Here is a 21713-nt window from a genome sequence, read left to right as displayed (position 1 = left end):
CAAAGCTCAGGTTTACTGAAGACTATAGCTCACCAGTAAATAACTCCAGTAACTTGAACACATGTTCTGTTGAAAATAGCCCCGCCATGCTACTTCTAGCGAGTGAAACATAATACATCCATGTCCTGAGTGCAGGGAAGATGTGTGACAACAAACTATGCCCTACTGGGAAACAGTTTCAATGATTTTAGTTGTCTTTCTTCGGAAGGTAAATTAAAAAAAGAAATAATTTAAAGAGACGGCTTAATAATGTTTCATTTTTCTTATATATTGGTTATAAACAAGCATTAAAATTTTTCCTGTTCATCAATTTATTTGAATAGTGGTTATATGTTTGACAGATATCAAATCATAGCGGAAATTCAATGATTCCGTTTGTTAAAAAAAAATGAAAAAGCTATCTTGCTTCACGACAACCACTGGGGAAAAAACACTGCTCTAAAAAAAGCCAAAGGCGAGTGTTAACCTTATCATATAGCCTACAACACTCACCTACTATAAAGTGTCAATTAAAAAATGAAAAAAGAAAGAAAAGCAAAATCACTTATGGAGATTGTTCAGATCATACTTGCTACTATACTTTACACACATATTGTGTTTGTGTATCTTTTTTAAATTACTGCAAAAAATGTGTGCACGCACACACACACACACACAAACACAAACACAAACTAACACACACGTGCAGCTCTGTACTATTAGCAGATTAGCCTGCCCATCTCTGAGAGTTCAGCCCCTTGTTTGATAATTCTGTGTATCTGCAGTGTTCTGCCAGTGGATTAAAGTGTGTGTATGTGTGTGTGTATAAGTGTGTATGTGTGTATATGTGTCGCCAGCACAAGCTAACACTAATCCTAGCCGAGCCCCAGCGCTCCCTTTCATCCAGCCATCATTTGTCTCCGGCTGGGCTGATGTCACTTTGTAATGAATTTTGAGCAGTCTGAGAGAGGCCAGATAACCAGGCATGCGCATGCACGCATTGCACACACACACACACACACACACACACACACACACACACACACACACACACACACACACACACACACACACACACACAAACATGTATACACATCTATGAACACACACACATACACACACACACAAACACACGTACACACACCTACATACAGTGCCCTCCTCCATCTCAGGGGATAGCACACACCAATACAAAATCAAACAGAAACACTTGCAAACAGGCATCAAATCATACACACTCGGCATCATATTCAGACACACACACAGAAAAAAACGTTAAAAATTTTATGTCTTTTAAATGGGTGGAGGGGAGGGGTCTCTCTCACCACAAACCCCTCACTCTGCCAGAGAATGAAACTGGTATGTGTCTGTGTGCATGTGTGAGTGTGTATAAAAGAGCTGTGCTCATCAATCCTGCACTGCCTTAATAACCATATTTTGCAATACACACACAGACGCACTCACATAGACTCATATTCACAGAAATCAGGCAAAGGGTGTACTGAGGTCAGCCTGCATTTGCATACAATCACTTTGGCCATTGTATGATGAGCACAAGGGGTCTGCAAACCCCCCTCTCTTTGGAAACATGATATGATTAACCCTTTCACATTCGGCGGGGTGCGAGCACACACACACACACGAAAACACAGACAGACCCACAGACAAAGCGCTGGCGCCATTGCTTTAATCGGCAACACATTAAGTGGACATTATATACAGCATGAAATTTTCATGGCAGATGCTGGCATGTGATTGAGGAGGAAAATTGCAGTTGTGTTTGTGTGTTTGTATTCATGAACATTGTTATATTTTTGCATTTGCACATGTATGCTGTGCACATTTTGCACATGTGTATACGCAATGTGTTTGTGTGTGTACATGCATGTGTGTGAAAGAGAAAGAGACTGGGACTGCACTCTGCTCCTGATGTTTTATTAATACGTCGGTGACAACGGAGATGAAATATCTCCTGTCAGCCGAGAGAGCCCGGGCTGCAGAAATTGCAATTTTCACTGCTGGTGCTGCAGCGTCCATCTTTGTATTTTAATTCACCTCACCTTCGTATAGATGGAGAGAGGAAGGATACCAAGTGTGTATGTGTGCTGGTGTAAATATTGTGTGTGCGTAGTGGGCTTGAAAGTCCTTCATCAATGGTTTATCTTTTCTCTATTTTTGACTTTTGTTAGAAGCCAAGGAAAAGCAAATGGCACAAATCGAACAGCATGTTTCATGGAAGCATGAGAAAAGAAGGGTAAGGAGACGGGTCAAAACAGAAATACTGCAAGGTCAAGACAACGTCTCAAAAGAAAAAAAAATCAAAAAGCAGGTGCACAAAAACCCTTTTATCTCCTTTGACAGCTTTGTCAGCAACTCTCTTCGTTCCAGTATGTGTATATATATATGTATATATATATATATATATATATATATATATATATATATATATATATATATATATATATATATATATATATATATATATATATGTATGTATAGTATGACTTTAATCATATACTGCAGCTCACAATTTATATCATAAATGTCATTTCATATTACCTCTGCAATGAGAATAAATATGTGAATTATACATATATATATTTTTTAATATATTTATATATATGTACATATATATTATTGTTCTATATGCAGCTACTACAAATCTCAACATGATGAAATATTTAGAGACTAATCTCTGTAAATTTCATGTGTTTGATACCTCTTGACAGTACATTTTTACGAGCCAATTAAGATGAGCAAACTGTAAATTAAACTTGTTATTTTTCTTAAGGAGGACAATAAGGAACAAAAGATATGGGTCTGGTGAAGGTGATCAAAACTGCCGTCAGTGTGTGATCATAACAATGCTGAACCCACATCTTAACTAACCTCTAGGGGGCAGTCTACCTGTAGCTAGATGGAGAAAGGAGAGAAAATGAACAGAAAGAAGGAAAGAGCGGAAGGAATGAGGGTGACGAGTGGGTGAAGAACGAGAAAAAGAAAAGAGAAAAGGAGGGTGATCATCTGGGCCTCATCAGTGTTTTTTTTCACTCCTTTCCCCTTCTAGTCAGTTTTATCTGTGGTGAGTGTGCGTGTGTGTGCGTGTGCGCGAGTGTGTGCGCGTGCATGCGGGGAATGTGTTTCCACACTGAGGACATTCCCAGACGAGCTCTCCCAATACATCAGCACAGCGTCTGCCCTCTGACTGACCCTGACGGTTACACACCACATGAGTGTGTACGTGAGTGCGCGTATGACTGTGCGTGCGGTGCATGTTCCTGAGTGTTTGTGTGGATGTGTACCATTGATCAAGTGAGTGAGACAGTGACTGCATGTGTTTGCATGTGAGATGTCATGTGCAAGTGTGTGTGTGTGTGTGTGTGTGTGTGTGTGTGTGTGTGTGTACTTGTGTGAGACAGAGGGTTCTACAGCAGGGACTCTTAACCATCAACTTAATCGCTACCAGAGGACACGCAGAGCAAAAACTTTCACAGTCACCTTCCACTGCGTCTGTGCATGCACGCACACACACATGCAGAGCGAGCAGGCCAGGCTGTGGAGGGTGTGTGATTTTGGCAGCCTGGTGGGACTCTCTTTGATGTGGGTCAGTCGGAACATTAAAGCCGGCCGGTGAGCTCGAGCTAACCACAGACCCTGGGTTCGATTACCGTGCAACACAAGCCTATATTTAACCGTTAAAGAGGAAGAATAATTAAGTGACTCTTGATCATAGATACAGCCAAATCAATTTGGTTTTAGATTTAACTATTAATTAGAAGCCAGCGTGACCAATTAGAGTCTATCTGTCTTATTTGTGCAAAAAGTAACTATATGCATTTGACTTGTAAAAGAAAAGGAGATGTTTTGAATTATTTCAGTGCAAATTTTAGTACTCAAAGATGGATTATATCCTTCAAAACTCAAAACTCAAATAGACAGAGGCACAAGGATACTGTGAAAGATATAGAGAAAGATGTTTGGAAAGAAAAAAATGAAGGAATAGACATATGGGAGATGGAGGCAATGAAGAATGTATTGAAAGTGTCAGCGCAGTGCGTCTGTGTGTGTGTGTGTGCCCTCTAGCTGTATAATGACCTGCTCTGAGACCACTCACTCCCCCTCCCGTCTCCCCCTAAGGGCCCATAACCGCCATGCCGGGTCATTATGTGCCCGGTGGAGGACTCAGTCGTACAGCACACAACTGCAGAGCAACGCCACGCCAGGAAACTGGACACGGAGGCTCCAAAATGGCTGAATTCATTAGCTGGGCTGAGCTGCCTCTAATTTGCCTCCTTAGGGCTAGGATGGTGCTCATTAAAGGGGTAAAGGAGTAAAAAAAAATCTCTTGTTTTACATTTTGTTTATCTTAAATCATAGACACTATGAAAGTGGAGCATCAACTGAAAATGTAATTGCTGCCAAAGAAAATAAAGAAATATATGACAAACGCTATAACAACTAGACTGCGAAACTATTATTGTATACCCCGGACTGTATATACAACACTGTTATAAGTGTGCTATCAGTCTAATAATACGACTACAGACTAGATATTCTGTGTCCAGTGTATCTGTGGTAGTAATGCAGCCTTAATGTTTTGTGTAACACCCCTGACTGCCATGTCTCCCTAGCTTAGGAATGACGCTGATGTTGATTTCTTCTTACAACTCTGGTCGTGTCCCCTGTGAGACCATGTGTGCATATGTGTGCGTATGCGAGCAACAGGGGCCCTGTGATGTCACATTCCTGCGCCGCGCGCGTGGCTCTAGTTTGGCCTCTAGGTTTTAAGGGGAAAGCTTTGAAACATTACACCATCCCACACAGCCACGCGCGCACACACACACACACACACACACACACACACACACACACACACACACACAGTCAAGGGCCAGTGGTAATACTGCCAGAGTAATAACCTTACAGACTTACTGATCTCCCTCCCTCCCGTTCTCTCACCCTCAAATCTTTATTTACCCTACTCTCCCTCTTTATCCCTCCTTTCTCCCCTCGTTCTCCCTGTACCTTTCCCCCTGAATTTCAGCGCATTTAACAAGCATTTAGATCTTAACCAGATGTTGTTAATGTAGCATGTCTAAAATACTAAACATCAACCCAGCGGAGAGGGTCTACAGCTCCTGCACAGGGCCTGGGAATAACTCACTCACACACACACACACACACACACACACACACTAGCACACACTCACACACACCTACACATGAAACCCTCTACACATTTACTCCCACACGGCTTTCAATGTATTTCATGCACATAAGTCCACAGCCCACATGCTAACATGTAAACACACCAGCACAAGCAAACAGACATGTTTCCATCCACGCTCTGAAATCCACCCACACTCAACCATTTATTGTTTAAAACACACGAGAACTTATTACACCAGCAAAAAAAAAAAAAATCTATTGTTTCAGGTCGACTCTGAAAGCCAGACAATGGGATTGTCACATTTAATTCGCTCCTGGTGTGAATGTCAATAAGTTGAACTGACAGAATAAGCCGAAAAAATGACTTTTGTGCAAAAAATGCTTGTATCAGCAGCTCCAAATTTGCTTTGTTGTTGTCAATTACGACTTCCTGAAACACTTCATTGTATTTTCTTTCGCTCAAATTGCCCGCTCTGCTGTCTTGCAGGGGACTAACAAAACACCTATTACTCTTTTGAAAAAAAAAAGGGGGGGGAAAAGAAAATCATATGAATAAACATAGCCAAGATTAAAGGCTTGCATGTCTTGCTTGCTGTGCAGACAGAAACTGTTGTTTCGTGTTAAGAGGGGTTTCATTTTCAGTGCTGTGGGCACTGGAGGGAAAGTGGGGGGGTGATGTTAATGATTCTTTAATGGCAAATACAAAAGGTTTTCACAGGACAAAAATATAGCTTCAAAAGGTTCAGTGGTGGAAAAAAAAATGCTGCAACACCTGGTCTTATACAATAGGTTAGCAGACCTACTGTACACCTCCACACGTGTGCATGTGCACACAGATACACACACACACCACATGCACGCACACACACACACACACACGCAAACACCTGCATCTTACACAACAGCCATATTGCATTTCGGCTGTTTGAATCACCTTAGGCTGAGTAGGTGAATTGAGGAGGCGGCACGGCAAGCTTACTGAGGGATTTAGGAATAATTTGAAAAGAAGATTCCTCTCCTCTGTTTCATCTCCTCCCATCTCTTTCTGTATTTTCTGTTTTTCCTGGTCTTTCATGATTCCTCGGTCCAATATTTATCTAGCCCCTGATTATAAACATCTGGCCGATGGGGCAGTCTGCACAACGGCAGCTGAAAAACACACGCACACTCACACACACTCTTGGAGAGTCGCACACATAGTAGAAATATCACACACACTCGCCAACGTGACCCTGTCAGGTCCAGATCGGAGGACGGAGGGAGGGGAGAGACAAAAAGAGAGAGAGCAAAGTTGGACCAGACAGAGACGACAACAGAGAGAGAGAACTAGGAGCTGAGGGTTAATGGCCTTCCCATCTCTGTGATAAGAATTCATTCTGTTCTATTACCAGCACTTATCTACAGAGGCTCCTGTCTTTCTCCTCTCTCTTCCTCAAACACACACACACACACACACACACACACACACACACACACACACACACACACACACACACACACACACCGCATGCGCGCACAACAAGGGTCCGAGATCGATAGATGAACCTAATGAAGAAAGCAGCTGTTTCTCGGCATACCTGCTCAACTCTATCAGGCCAACAAGATCTCCCTGCCTCATTCATGTGTCTATCTATCCATCCATTTATCTATCCACCTATCTATCTATCTGTCCATCTATTTTTCTGTCTTTTCACACAGCTATCCATCCATATACCTATCCCATCTCTTCCTCTGTGCCTTCATTTATCCCCGTATCTCTCCATCCATCACTACACTGGTAAACAAAGATACGAGCAGGATAGATATAGTTTCCAATTGACCAGACTGGTCCTTGTCATGTATTCTCGGTTTATTTATTTTCCGGGAACTAATACGAGGCCTGAAAACAGGGAATCTAATAAAATGGCTGCCATGGTTTAAGAGAATGGTTGTGTGTGTCTATGTCTACGCTTAAAATAGGCCTGTGACGGGCAGTGGCCAAATGGATAATGCTTAAACAGATCTTTATCCTATTGGGCTACTGTCCCGTTTTTAGCTGCATAAAACCATCTGCTTTCAGGGCCACAAAAAACAAGACTGTAATCCTGGATGGAAAACAAAGGAAAGATTTGTGTAGACAGAAAAATACTGATAAAAATAAGATCCTAATGTAAATGAATGTTGCAGGTTTTATCAATTGATTTACTACAAATAATACTTTGTGATTTAGTGCAATAGTTTAAAGAATTAAATAACATTTTTTTTCAAATGTTTTTAAATGTTTTCTTTGCATGATGCGGAGCAAGATTCAAATGTTTATTTGGATTACACATAAAGGAATGTGACAAAAAAGAAACAACTGAATTGTATTCATTTTATTCATTTTCAGTTCTTTTTAAGGACTGCATTCCACTCTGATGTGGGCTTCAGTTGAGCCCGGAGCACCACATAGCTTTCATTAGCACTTAACAATTTCATATGTGATGTGTCTTTTGCCATAGAAAAAGCATGTGCAAAACAAAAATGTGCGCATCATCAGGGCCTTATTATGTGTTGAGGTTAAAAGCGGATGACAAAACTCTTCAACATAAGAGGAATAGAGTCACAGAAGAAAAAAAGAAGAAATATCTTCAAGCCAAAATATTCATTAGGTTGCTCAGAATCATCTCCAAATTGACCACATGGAACCTGTAACATGTGGGCGCATATGTTCACATGCGATGCGCACACATACACAAATACTCAGACCTGGGGCCCAGAGATGGTATTGTACTGCCCTGGAGATGGTATTCACAGACAGTTACAAATAAGGAGTGTTGGCTTTGCTCTGACTTTCTCAAAAACATGCAAAAAATGTCCATTTCATTACTGGCTAAACAATGTCATATGGGCCCCCACTGGCCCTAATAGAAGCAGACAAAGACGGAGCAGCACACATATGCTTTGAATAAATCAGATTACTGAGGGAGAGTGGGGGAGAGAAAGAGGGAAAGAAAGAGAGACACCGCCAGACACTTAGAGGATTGACAATATTCCCTTTTCTTGCTACCTCCACCGCTCCCCTTCTCCCCCTTTTCCTTTCCTTCACTTTCTTAACTCCTCCAACCCCCCCAGCGGGATCTGTTTTAGATTTGAGCCAGTGCTAGAGCCATATCTCTACCTTATCTCTGCTAGCCGTCAGAAAACAGAAAGCTCCATGTTTCCATGCATTAGACTCCCGGCCCCTGACACGCCACTTGAAAATCTCACAGCCCCTCAAAATGGCTGAGCAGGAAAATAAAACAGCAAAGATATCATTTAATCAAATGAAATGCAGGTTACTGGGTTGCATTGATATCATTTTTTGGAGTGTGCTCTGATACAGCGTCGTATCAAGGAAAATGTCAGCCGTGAAAATTATGGAAATTCATTTTGGCATTGTGACAACAAATGTCACCCAAAATCCCCCAAAATGAGATCACTGTTTGAGGGCTACAAAGTGTCATTAACTATATTTGAAAAGACATCAGAATTTAAGGGCCTGTGACATTTTGCACCCGTTGACCACCTCTTGGGTAACAAATCCCATCAAGACATCCTGTGGTGTTTTTGGCTCTAATTATGCCAAAGCAGTTCTCAGATCACTGTAAAAGGAAGTATTGATTCTAATCAATGTTGTAACCCCCCCAAAAAGGAAAAAGGCATAGACAGGGTGTGGAATATGTTAACAATTTGAAGAAAAGGGAAAAATCAATATTCAAATGACTTCTTATATTGATTTATAATTAAGTCTTAATTGCAGCATGGTTTGGACTTTCAAGCTGCCCTGTGACAATAGCAAGGAAAGAAGATAGGGGAACATTATTGATACACTTTAACAGTGGTGGTCGCCCAGACATTGATTCCACCGTTTTGCAGTGCCTTTGGCATGCACATGACATCTAAATGCACATGCATTTCAGGAAAGAGGCAGACACTCACACACTACTCAGCAGAGATGCATATACACCTGCATGGACAAACAAATACACACACCTAAGTGAACTAACACAGCGTAATTAACCTTCATCCGGGAAAAGTCAGGACTGTCTTATCTGCAAATTTGACTCTGTGTGTGTGTGTGTGTGTGTGTGTGTGTGTGTGTGTGTGTGTGTGTGTGTGTGTGTTCTTTTGTAATTACACCATTAGGTGTGGAACTGATTGACTTCAGATGGAGTTGTTTGAAGTATTATTCTGGACAAAATAAGTGAGGAAAAGAATGTGTGTGTGGGTTTGTGTGTGGGTGTCAAGCGTATGCTTATTTCAGCTTATGATCTGAGTTTTAAACTGCGCCTGTGTTTGTGATCCAAGTGTATTTGTTTGTCATCTCTTTATGCGCTTCAACCCATGTGGCCATGTGAAAGCATGTGTTCATGTTCAAATCTGTGCATGTCCCCACGGGCCTAATCAGGTATCAGATACCTTTTGTTTTGGGAGCTCATTGATGGATGAAATCTTTATCTGTGCTATTGATCAGGAGGGTGCGGGTCCTAAACTGTCTGTCTAGCTGCCTGCCTGCTCCAGCTCTAACAAGATTGCCAGGGCCGAGTATATCAGTTAACATTTAATCAATGGCAGCTTAAGACACTGGGGCTAAGGGAAAGAAGCCCACCGCTTCAGCCCCCTGCCCCAAACCATTACTCGGGATTGAAGGGGAGCAATACGTGTGTGTTTGGGGGGCTCCAGATGATTACAAGGGATTGGGTCTGGTTGATCACATGTCTTCAGGGGACAGAGGTGTGTGTATGTGTGTGTTTGCGCCTCAGTGTACAGGCATGCAAGTGCTGGCTTGTCGATACATGTTAATATGTCAAAAACGCCAGAGGGGATGGTATGTGTTCGGCTACTTGTGCCGCTCTGAAGAAAATAGGAAAACTGAAAGAAGTGACTGATGTTTTAGAAAAATTGCCATTCAAATCAAGTGAAGGCTTCAAATTGAACATTCCTGTGCAAAAATACACTCACACACTGCAGTGGAAAGATTTGACATATCAGGCAATGCGTGATTTTTTTCTGCCTCGCTTGCAAAAAGCCGGTTGATGGTAAAATGCAAAAGAGGAGAGTCAGCAAAAAAAAAAAAAAGATCAGTTAGACTTTTTTTTTTGCGTTTCTTTTTTTATTTTATTTTACCATCAGCTCATCTTACTGTAAATGAAACCCCATCAGATCTAAGCGGTAGATTCTCCGTCTGCCATCTTCAACTTTTTCTTTCATTTTCTTATTCATGCTATCGTCGGACATCACCGTCATCACAACTCATTTTGTGAGAATTAAACATGTACTTACAGCATTTGCCTATGCACAGTGTGTGCGTGTATATTTCAGAGTGAGTGTAAAAGAGAGTGTAATAGTGTGTGTGCGCGCGTTTGTTAGGGGGTTGCTCTGACGGGGGAAGCCCCTCTCACGTCCCTGTCTTTCGTCCAAAGCCTAGGAGATTCCCACCACCAAAAATCAATGTGTGTGAGAGCATATGTGCGCCTGTGTGTGTGTCAAGGTTTTGTAAGACAAATCTCTCCAGCGTGCGCCGCTTTAGTGCTATTGAACCAGGCTTCGATCACTCGGCCACTGTGAATAATGCAAGGGAGGCTACTGCTCACTTACAGCACAGGACGCTTGCATGTGTGTGTGTGCGCATGTGTGGGTGACAGGATGGTCCTTTTTCCTTCTTGCAAATGCAACAGGGCAGTTCTTCGACGTTCCTCCACTTGGCCCTCTTAATCTCATGTCAGATACAGGAACTCCCACATTGATACTGTCTCTTTGAGTGTGTGCGCCAAATGTGTGCGTGAGCATGTATGCTGGAGGCTTCTGCAGTAGACGGGAAGAGCTTAACTCAAGCAGACAGCTCAGGCCTGCACTTTGACACACCCTGACTCATTACATACAGCCGGCACACAGTGGAATATTGTCATTAAAAAAGACAATTAGATATGAAGTCAAGGGAGCATCACTTGCACACACACAGACACGAATGCCTGCAAACACACAGCGCAGGAAATATAGGTGAACACACTCATCTTCATATCCCCAGGTATGAGACGCAGAGATATTAATAATCGGGATGCTAGAGAGTAATTAAAATGATTCCAAATGATGAGTGTGTATGTATTTTGAGCGTGTGTTTTTCTGTTAATTAAGCTGAATGATTTGATATGACACAAACCATAATGCTTTAATGGTGTCCTATACTTGATGTGGCTGGGGGGGACAGCAGATGACGGGGCTATAGGGAGAGACAGCACACACACACACACACACACACACACACACACACACACACACACACACACACACACACACACACACACACACACACACACACAACAAAACAGACACAGCTGCTCATTGGTCCTGCCTAAGAGGAGCATCTCTTTTTTCGACATAATTATCTGTGTCATCACTTATGAGGCAATTAAACAAACATCAGTTCCTATTTCCTCCCCCTCTGTCTCTCCTCTCTTCTTATTCTGCATCTCTCTCCTCTCCTGCCATCTGTGCTCCTATCGCCGCTCCTCAAGCTTATGTATTTAATCTACTCCTCTCCTCTCCTCTCCTCTCCTCTCCTCTCCTCTCCTCTCCTCTCCTCTCCTCTCCTCTCCTCTCCTCTCCTCTCCTCTCCTCTCCCAGCGCTCATCTTCCTCCCCTCCTGTGTGACTCCAGACAAGGTTTCAATTTCAGCATGCTGATTGTCTCATTGCCGACTCTATGCATGTCTAACACTTACTGGCACTCTGGGGACCGGCAATACACACCATAGAATGCCTATTACACTCCCACACGTTTCTGGTGAGTGTGTGTCCATGTTTGTGTGTGTGCAAGGGGTGATGAGGGTGTAAAATGCCTATTACGCTGAGAGTCTGGTCTCTCTTACACTGGAGAGAATTCTCTGGCGCCTAAAGAGCAGAAAATTGCAACGCTCCTCTTCCTCACTCCCCATTAACCTGCTTTTGAAACAAAGGCCTGGCCAAGGTGTGTGTGTATGTGTGTGTGTGTGTGTGTGTGTGTGTGTGTGTGTGTGTGTGTGTGTGTGTGTGTGTGTGTGTGTGTGTGTGTGTGTGTGTGTATCGTTGCCCATTAGCCCAACGCACCATCATGGGTAAAGCACCTTGTGTGCCTAACCTAGCAGAAACACCGGCATCTTTTCAGTGAATACCTTATGTTCTTTTTTTAAATTTTCTGTTTCATTTAACTGCCTTGTACAGGTTACTTTGTGCATACTGCACCTTTACATAACAACAGTTTCTCTTCAGCGTTGCCTAAATTTTGTAAAATGTATATTTTTATGCCCTTAAATGAACTTGTCAGTCATTTTTTTCCTTCCTTCCTTTCATCCTTTATGAAAAAAAATGGTGAAGGGAGATGGCATCTCTTGAAGAGCGTCGAGATGACTAAAGCAGCGGGCATATTTGTCTAATTTGCACAAAGACATCCACATCAAAGCACAAATCAAGACCCATGCTCATTCAATGGATTTTTATCAGTCTCTCCATTTCTTGTTCTTTTTTTCCCCAGCATCCTTTTTCTCTTTCTGTCACATTCCTCTTTCTCTCTCTATTTTCAGAGCGTTATTAGGACATGATAAAAGCAAAAGGGATGTCATGACACAGGACCCCCTGTTAGCATTAGGAGGTGGGAGAGAAAACGAACGAGAGAACGGAGAAGGAAGAGGGGGGGGATGAAAGAGATTTGTCTGGAAATGATTGCTCACAAGGCATTGATTCTCTGCTTTAATCTCACACAGTGTGCTCAAATTTCCTATTAGGGAGATGAAGAAAAGAAGCGAGAGGGAGATGGGTCTTATTCACAGGTGGGGAGGTGAAACTTGGCATGTCTCTCAGCGTTTCTTTGGGCCGACAAAACATACATTTCCCCTATTCTGGAAGGAGAAGCAATGTCCAGAGGGTTTCTTTTTTTTTTACATGCGCTGCCTTGCTGTTAGGCCATTAGTCCGCTGTAAGTAAACAGTGGAGAGGAACAGCTATTGCTACTGAAATGCTGGAGGGTCACACAGACTCTCACACACACACACACACACACACACACACACACACACACACACACACACACACACACACACGACAAGCCACTGACAGCTGCTATAACTGCAAAGCTTCCTCCAGTTAACGACGATTAGCCTTAGTCTATAGGTAATCAATAGCTGCTACCAATTCCATACCTCCTATTGATGGATGAGGTAAAGGAAACAGAGGAGAGTGAGACAGAAGGCAGCAACAGAAAGAAGGATTTTTTCTGCTCTTGCAAGAGTTGGCAGAAATTCTACCTGATAACACTCACAGTGTTTTTTTTTTTTCTCTGCGTGTGGATTTGAGTGCATATAGGCTGCCTTCAGTGTCCATCTGTGTATTGTATCATCGCCGTCTGAGATTAGTGGCTGCTTGGACCCAGTGAGCGTATTGCCTGGTTACCGTGGCTCCGGCTCCACACAACCCTCCTCCCATCACTGGATTGTTTGTCTTAATGCTGTGTGACATGGCCCATTGTTTTGTCCATCTGTGGTTAAGAGTCAATGGACAGGGGGTGTATGAAGGGATCGAGGAGGGAAAAGAATGGAGGTGAGGGAGAAGAAAATAAAGAAGAACCGGGGTGAAAGGGGGGGGGACGGAGGGGAAAAAAGGAAAGCAAAACAAGATGGGGACAAGAGCTAAGAGGGGAAAAATATGAAAAGAAAAAAAGTCAAAAAGAACCCGAGAGGAAGGGAAAACATGCAATAACCCTGTGATTTCAATATGGTCCTCGGACTTTACATCCACCACTTCCCTTTCCAGGAGCCTTCCAGAGGCTTTCAGCTCCATATGGAGTGGGGCCTTAAGCTCTTTGTGATATCACTGACGTGAAGGACGTTCTGGCCCTGTGACGCCAGTCCCCTCTTCAAAGGGTTAAGTCATATTTAGTATGCGTCCTCAGAGCCCCCACGGCTTTGTATTGTAAATAAGACTAATGTGGCATTGGTCAGGTATGCTAATTCAGATAATCAGCGCAATTTCTGCAAATTATAACTGTCAGTGTGGTGGGCACAGAACCTTGGCGGAAAACATGAGGGAACAATTTAGCCCGGGTAATACCCCTCCACCAAAAAGCTGCTCAGCTCAAAGAAAAACAATCGGCCTGAGCCCATACCGCCTCGACACACCATTTCAAAAATAGTTTATGGTGAACGAGGCTCATTTTTTTCTGAGGCACAAGTCAGGCTGCTGCCCATTTTTTTCTATGTGCACACACAGACCACAAAGTAATTATAATTTGCTTGGATGGAATTATTCAAAAAATGACCACATCTTTTACTCCCTCAGCCATAGAGAATATGGTTTTGGGAAATTTGGGGTAAATTGCTACTTGCCGAAAATATAATAATATACATATATGAATGTGTCTTATTTTGATTTGACAAATGATTTAAAATGCAGTGCATTGTCTCCAACTAATTGCACAGCAATAAAAAAACTACATAGTTCACTAAAATCCTCTTGGGTAAAATCACATCACTCTCATCAGAATAGTTCTCCCCAGGAACTGCATTTTTACTCATGTTGGGCACATAAAATAACATTCCAAGTTTTTATTATGCGAGGAATGGATCCCATCTGACTGAAATCTGTAGACATTACCTTTTACAGTATGTAACTAACTTCCAGCGTCACAGTAAGTGAAAAAGAAAAGGTCACAAATAAATTACTGTATTAAATGATCTGGATGTAAGCAAATCAATATGCATCATAATTGGCTGCCTTAATCTATTACAGCCAATTGTAAACACAGATATCTAATGGATGACTGCATGGGAGACACAAAGCAGGGCCTAAAAAAGGCCAAAAGCGTTCTTTGATGAGGTAGTCAGCTGGTCTCACCCTCTCCATTCTAACTTGAAAGAGAAAATGGCCACCACTATGCTAACTCTCGTGGTTAGCAGGATCTGGGTGTGTGTTGCATCCTTTCTCTCACTCCTCTGGTCATCCATGAATGTTTATGTAATGGCCACAAATTACTGAGACAAACCCTGAAAATAGACTTCTGTCTGAGGAGAGACCTTCCCAAAAAATAAAAAAAAAAAAGAGAAGAGAACCGCTGGAATGGCGAAACCACCCCCACCACCCAGATGAAGAAAAAAAAAGTATAAGATGGGGGAGTGAAAGTGAGGGAGGAGGGAAAACCTAATACCTCAAAAGATGCTTTGGTGTCATCACATTGAAATGCTCTTTGGGAAACAGCAAAGCCCTATCCCACATTGAAAACTGAATGATCGTTTTCAGTGTTTTTTGATACTTTGACTTAGTTCTGACACACTTTGGGTTTGGTGCGTTTCGAAACAACAAACGTTCTTGGAAACAAGTGAGATGGCACGATTTCTCTCGGCCCGTGTTCCATCACTTCCCGCTGGATGCACACAAACACATCTATATCCACACGCAAGCATATAGAGAGATAATAAGAGTCCATTAGGCTCAGTTTTTTAGCCTACAGCTGCTATGTAAATGGTTAGCACAGCTACACTAATTTGACAAAGACCAAAAAATGTCCCAGAGCCTTATCACTCAGAGAAAACAAAAGGGCTCTGGACACACTCACACATACACCCACACACACACATGATAAAAGTGTTGTTGGTCTCTCTAAGTCAGAAGAGGTCTTTTGTTTAAAAGGGGGATTCAGACAAAGAGGGTCCTCTCCCTCCCTCTTTAATGCATGTCGGGTGGTGGTGGTTGGGGTGGGGGTGGAGGGGGGTCTGTAGAAGGATGGAGATGTGTGGGTGGTGGGGTGGTGGAGGGATGGATGACAGGCTGGGCTCTCAGAAATAATTACCTCCATAAGATCCCATCTCCCTTTCCTTTTTGTGAGGGACAGAGGGAACAAGGAAGGGAAAAAAATGGCAGAAAGTAAAGTATGCAGAAAAGGCCCCATGTTTCTGCTTGGTCTGGCTTATGAGGAGCTTTACACATGATGGAGCACAGGGCTAATGGGCGAGGATACACACATAGAAAAGCACACTCGTGCACACATACACACACCTCCAACGCAACATTTTTTATGGCCAAACAAATGGCTGAGACAGAGCTGGCAACAGAAGAAAATCACTGTAACAACGAAACTTCAGAGACAGTTAACGTCTCCAAAAATCCAGCAAAACAAATTGTTCAAATTACGAAACTGATGATGGAATACCCATGACTCGCAATCTGTCACATCTTTCTTTTCTTTTGTTTTTTTGCTTGAATTTTACTAAACAGCTCTATTCAGGGCGTAACTTCATTACCGAGCGGAGAAGAGGACAAAAAAAATCTAATTTTTCTAATAACTTTTGGACGACCCTCAAAGCAAAATGGCCTCCGAGTCCTCCATGTTGAGAGGCAATTCATTCTGCCTGCTTGTCTGATGCAAACTGGCATTTTTTATGAACTCAATTTTCTTTATCACTTTTAATTGTACACAGAGAGGGACAGTTTATCTCAGAAATGTGGACAGTGTGGGCTTTTTGGCTTTAGAGGACACCGCTGAAAGATCATGGTGGAAACTTTTTACTGTATAGACAGTGAGTGTTAACTGCTGCATGTGCAAGTGTGCAAGTAGATAAGCACACAGAGACTCACTCACTTCACAATAGTGTTTACCTTGTGTAAAGGATGAGATGGCTGGGCCTACGTTCTGAAAATTACAGACTCAAAAGAATAAGAGTGATTGAAAGGTTCTCAAAAAATGCACACATACACAATGCAGCACAAGTGTTGCTTGTACACTCCTGTCTTTGTTCAAAACACCTATGCCCTTGCAGTGCGTCACTGCAGTACTGTATCCTTAATTAGGCCATAAAATCAGCATCAAAATTGTTTAATGAAAGCCATTCACATGTACATAAAGTCCAGAGCATTAGAACTCTTATTCCCAAATGAGCCTATAATTATCTGGCTTGGTGCCAAGTCCCAGGCTTTAAGAGAAAGATACCGGTCAGCACTTAAATTAATCTTTTTCATACCAGTCTCTAATGAACAGAAAGTGCTCGAGTCAGGAGTTGTAGCCCCAGAAAACTAACAGCACGCATACACATGCACGTATACACAAACAGAGGGTCCTTAAAGTGAACACTGGCTGAAAATGTTGCCTACTATAGAGCCTTTTCCATCGGTGAAAACATTCACATCATCTATCACTATAGAAGCCTAAAGCAGTTATAATACATGCTTTCTTTCTCATACCATAAACTAGTATGCGATGTTAGCATGCAGGATTGTGTAATCTGAAACACAAAAAAAGGCTAAAAATAAACAACAACAGAAAAAAGCAAGTGTTCTATTTTACTCCAGAGCTATAGAACAAGAACACAACCAGAGTTTATTACACTGACTCTGAGTGTTTGATCTCCCCTTGACACACTAGTACTTCGCTCTCTACCTACACCTGCCAAACACTTATGGGCTACGAGGAAATGCCTTTGAAACATTTACCATGTACCTTGTGAAAGAATACTGTTGTTTGGGGAAAAAAGTCTATGCAGTGGGCAAAAGGAGGGCATCCAAAAAAGCGGGTTAGCATTTTGGATGTGGCCAGCGTCCGCTTAAGCTTTGCACTAGCTTCCTCATGGAAATTCACCATGTGGCATCAAAGCCAAGGTATAAAACGAGGGCCCAAGCAACAAATATGGTGTGTTTTAAGAGTGGAACATTTGAAATAGGTGCAGCGGGCAAATATTACTTTTGACAGGTTTAAAACCTGGTCGCGCTCGCTGGTTTGAGATGTAAAAAGGGGAGGAAAAGAAGAGAAAAAAAGAAGAAGCTTGTGTTCTGAATGAAAAAACGGACAGGAGCAGGAGAGAGAGAGGCACATGGAATAAGCAGGACAAAAAAGGAGAGAGAGAGAGGGAGATACAAAAAAAGAGAGCAGGAGAAAAGAAGAGGGGAGGTGGTTGGGGGCTACGTTAAAATGTAAGGTAATGATTTATCTAAGCATGCTTTTCTGCTGCACCCCAAATCTCACCGAAACTTTGATCCACGTGTAATTAAAACCAAACGTTCACCGGCAAGTCTCCATTTCAGGACTGGGAGCTCTTCTCCTGTTCATGTGTGTGTGTGTGTGTGTGTGTGTGTGTGTGTGTGTGTGTGTGTGTGTGTGCTGGGATTCACATATGTTTCTAAGCGCTGGGCCCCCATCTGTTTTGGGAGTACATGTACAGTATAAACAGGACAGTTCGGGGAGCACAGATTCATGGTGAAATACGCATACAGGGCTGACACACACACACACACACACGGATGTATGGACTAATGCTATGCTGGAATGCTATTCAAAACGTGTTACCCCCCCCCCCCCCCCCCCCCCCCCCCCCCCCCCGCACCACCACACCCCACTCCACCCGCTCCTTTAGGTCAAGCAAAGCAAAAACAAGTTAAGCGCTCATTTTCTCCCGGCAGCATTAACATAGGGATGACTAAATAATGGACCCTGACTCTCCGTCTTCTGGTTTAAATTACAGCACAGCCCCCTCCCCTTACACCCTGCAACCCCTCACCAACCATCCAACCCCCACTCAAAGAAAAACGATTAATCTTTTTTCTTTTTTTTTTTGTTTCTCTGAATGTTTTACAGTTCTGTTACACTTATTAGCTGCTGGCAGGACGGAGACTTTTAAATGAAAGCCAAATTGCTTTGGTCATGAGAAAGGAAATGAAAGCTCACTCCAGGGAGAGACTGTGTAGCCATAGCATACGTGAGCGTGTGTGTGTGTGTGTGTGTGTGTGAAAAAGAGAGAGCAACGTATGTGTGTGACTAACGTATGTGTGTACAGGCCTTTCACTATGAGATCCTCCCAAGGTGAAATTTCATAAGCTAACTGCTTGCCTGCCTGGGATGTCCCTGTGCACAGGACAGTATGTGTGTATGCGTGTGTGTGTGTGTGTGTGTGTGTGTATGTGTATGTGTGTTTCAGATATAAGCGCGGCAGCCTAATAGGAACAGTATGCTCATTTTGGAGAGATTAGGAGGAATGGACGGATCTGTATCGAGAGACGTGATCTGGATATGAAGGCCAAAGAAAGGAGGGAACGAGGTGGAGAGCAAGAGAGGTTCGATGGAATAAAAGGGGGAGTGGTCCAGTGTAAAGAGCAAAAAAAAATAAAAATAAATAGATGGATCTGATTCAAATGAAGAAAACTAACCACCACAACTATCACCGAACTAAAATCCAAAAAACAAAAAAGTGTAAACAAATAGTGAATGAGACATTTCACAGTGCGAATGTGTTGCACCAGAAAAACTAAAGAAAACACAGGTGACAAGATAGAAATAATCCATGAAACATGAACTCAAAGCCTTAAAGATAACAAATAGACACAAGTCACAACAGCTGAAGCAAACAGACAGAGCAGACTGAAAAAGCACAGACCTTGGCTGGTGGGGCACTCCTTGACATGGAACAGTTCGTGGAGGCTCAGTCCATCCTCGTCTCCTCCCAGGCCTTGCTGGTGCAGCTGGAGCTTCCTCAGTCCTTCGTTCTGCTGGTGGCGAGCTGAGCGGGCGTGCTGCACCAGGTTGAGGCGGGCCTTGGTGGAGTAGTCGCACAATGTGCAGTAGTAGACACACGACTCGGGGTTGTACGCACTGTCCTGCTTCTGCAAGTGCTGTGTGACGGAAGAGAGGAGAGTGAGGAGGTTAGATGTATTCATGTTTTCGGCCCATTTCAGCGCTGCAAATCTCTAACAGCTACATTCATTCCCTCTTAAGTATTTCCATTATTGTACTGTTTTCAATAATATCTTTGTAATTGTTGTTTTGTAAAAATGGCCATAAAAGCCTTCCTTCTACTTGGCTTCCAGTTGAATTGCAAAAATTCAACACCCAGAAATCCCACTTTGCTAGTTTCAAACAAGCCAAAACTCAGTCAATAAGCAACATGTGAGTCAGGGCCATTACTTTCTACAACCATGCTGTAGTTATTTCTCAAAAAAAAAAAAAAAAAAATGCTACAGAACAAGGTTCCTGTAAAAATTAACTTCTACACAAATTTAATGCACACACAAAAAGCTTTAACTGTCTAACATAAAACACTTCAACTATAAAAGGACGTAGAAAGCAAGATCAAGCTCAAATAATATGGACAAACAGGATTTTGTTAGCTAACCTTAAACTGAGGTAACACCCTTAAAAAGCAACAGATGGAGTTCTATGGTTCAGACACTATACACCATTTCAAATTAACTGGATATGTTTGAGGTGATGTAGAGACTCAAAACACACAAAAAGTCAGACAAGGGGTTGAGTTCAAAACACTGTTTTTGTCTTTAACATGCACATTGTCCGGCTCTCCTTATTGTTGGCAGCTGCAGGGGTTTCTCATTCAACGTGTGCTGTCAGTTGCAAGCCCTTAATTTCCAGTTGCCTCTTTAATGGCATTGCAGCCATGCAAAGCTACCCCCTACCTCTTGTCCTGCCCTTGGTGTGTGTAGGTGCACAAACACAGACGCACACAGACGCACACACACACACACACACACACACACACACACACACACACACACACACACACACACACACACACACACACACACACACACACGCACACGCGCATGCACTCACAGCCCCCATCCCACCTTGCCCTACTCCCATACACCCAGTCAAGCCAAGCATATCAAGTGTGCTTCTGTTGTTGCTGCCGGGCTAATGAACAATGCACAAAAACAAAAGACCAGGCCAAGCTTTTATTATCTGATCCTCTGTGGAGGGAGGGCAGAGGGAGAGAGAGAAAGACACAGAGAGGAAAAGAGAGTCAGGCAAAGAGAAAGAGACACAGAGGTGGCTCACAGAGGTTAGTTTATGCTTTGTTAAGATTTATTCATACAGCCATGTGAGAAACAGGTGCAGGGTTCTGTGCATGAATTAATACACATAATGGCAAGTGTGTGTGTGTGTGTGTGTGTGTGTGTGTGTGTGTGTGTGTGTGTGTGTGTGTGTGTGTGTGTGTGTGTGTGTGTGTGTGTGTGTGTGTGTGTGTGTGTGTGTGTGTGTGTGCAAACCCTGCTCTGTCTCTCACATCTTACTATAGGAAGATGCTTAGTTCCTGAAGCACAAAAAAAAGTTACCCAGGTACTATTTTTCTCCTGAGCACTGTTGCATCATGGTATATAGAGAAAGAAGTGAGAGACTGCAAAAATGCATGTGTGGGAGGAGTGTGTGTGCGTGTGGTGGGAGGAGTGGGCCGCAGGTGTGTGAGTTCTAACCCCCCCTCCGTTCTTTCCTCTTCCTCCTTTGACAAACAGGGATTAGCAACATAGCTACAGCCGCTAACACATCTTTTCTCTCTGTCTCTCCCTCTTTCTTTCTTTTGTAGGAAATCTTGCGAGGTTTTTCTCACGAGACGGTGGGACGTCCCCTCGCAGTCAGAGGCCCTTTCAGAAGTCTTAAGTTTTAATTAAGTCGGAGTTGTCAGAAGAAAGCTCCCCTAGTCCAGAGCTCAGGGCCATTAATTACAGCTATCTTTGTTTCTCTGTGAAAGGAGGCCTCCCTCGCTCTTTCTCTTTCTCTCTTTCTTTGCCTCTTTTCTTTCTTCCCCTCCCTCCCTAGCTGCA

At 42.8% G+C, this 21713-nt stretch overlaps 1 protein-coding gene across 3 annotated transcripts in view; it reads right to left on the bottom strand.

The window, feature by feature from the left end:
- The window catches only part of zfhx4 (zinc finger homeobox 4), an 84985-nt gene that overhangs the window by 19019 nt on the left and 44253 nt on the right, over positions 1–21713 (bottom strand). For all 3 annotated transcript variants that reach the window (XM_035946429.2, XM_023266214.3, XM_035946430.2), the window contains exon 6: positions 19535–19769. In XM_035946429.2, coding sequence (XP_035802322.2) covers positions 19535–19769 — 235 coding nt within the window. The remainder of the gene's footprint in view (positions 1–19534; positions 19770–21713) is intronic.

The sequence above is a fragment of the Amphiprion ocellaris genome, chromosome 22, assembly GCF_022539595.1.
Source record: "Amphiprion ocellaris isolate individual 3 ecotype Okinawa chromosome 22, ASM2253959v1, whole genome shotgun sequence".
NCBI classification, from domain to species: Eukaryota; Metazoa; Chordata; class Actinopteri; family Pomacentridae; genus Amphiprion; species Amphiprion ocellaris.
This window is presented reverse-complemented; position numbering and strand designations above follow the sequence as displayed.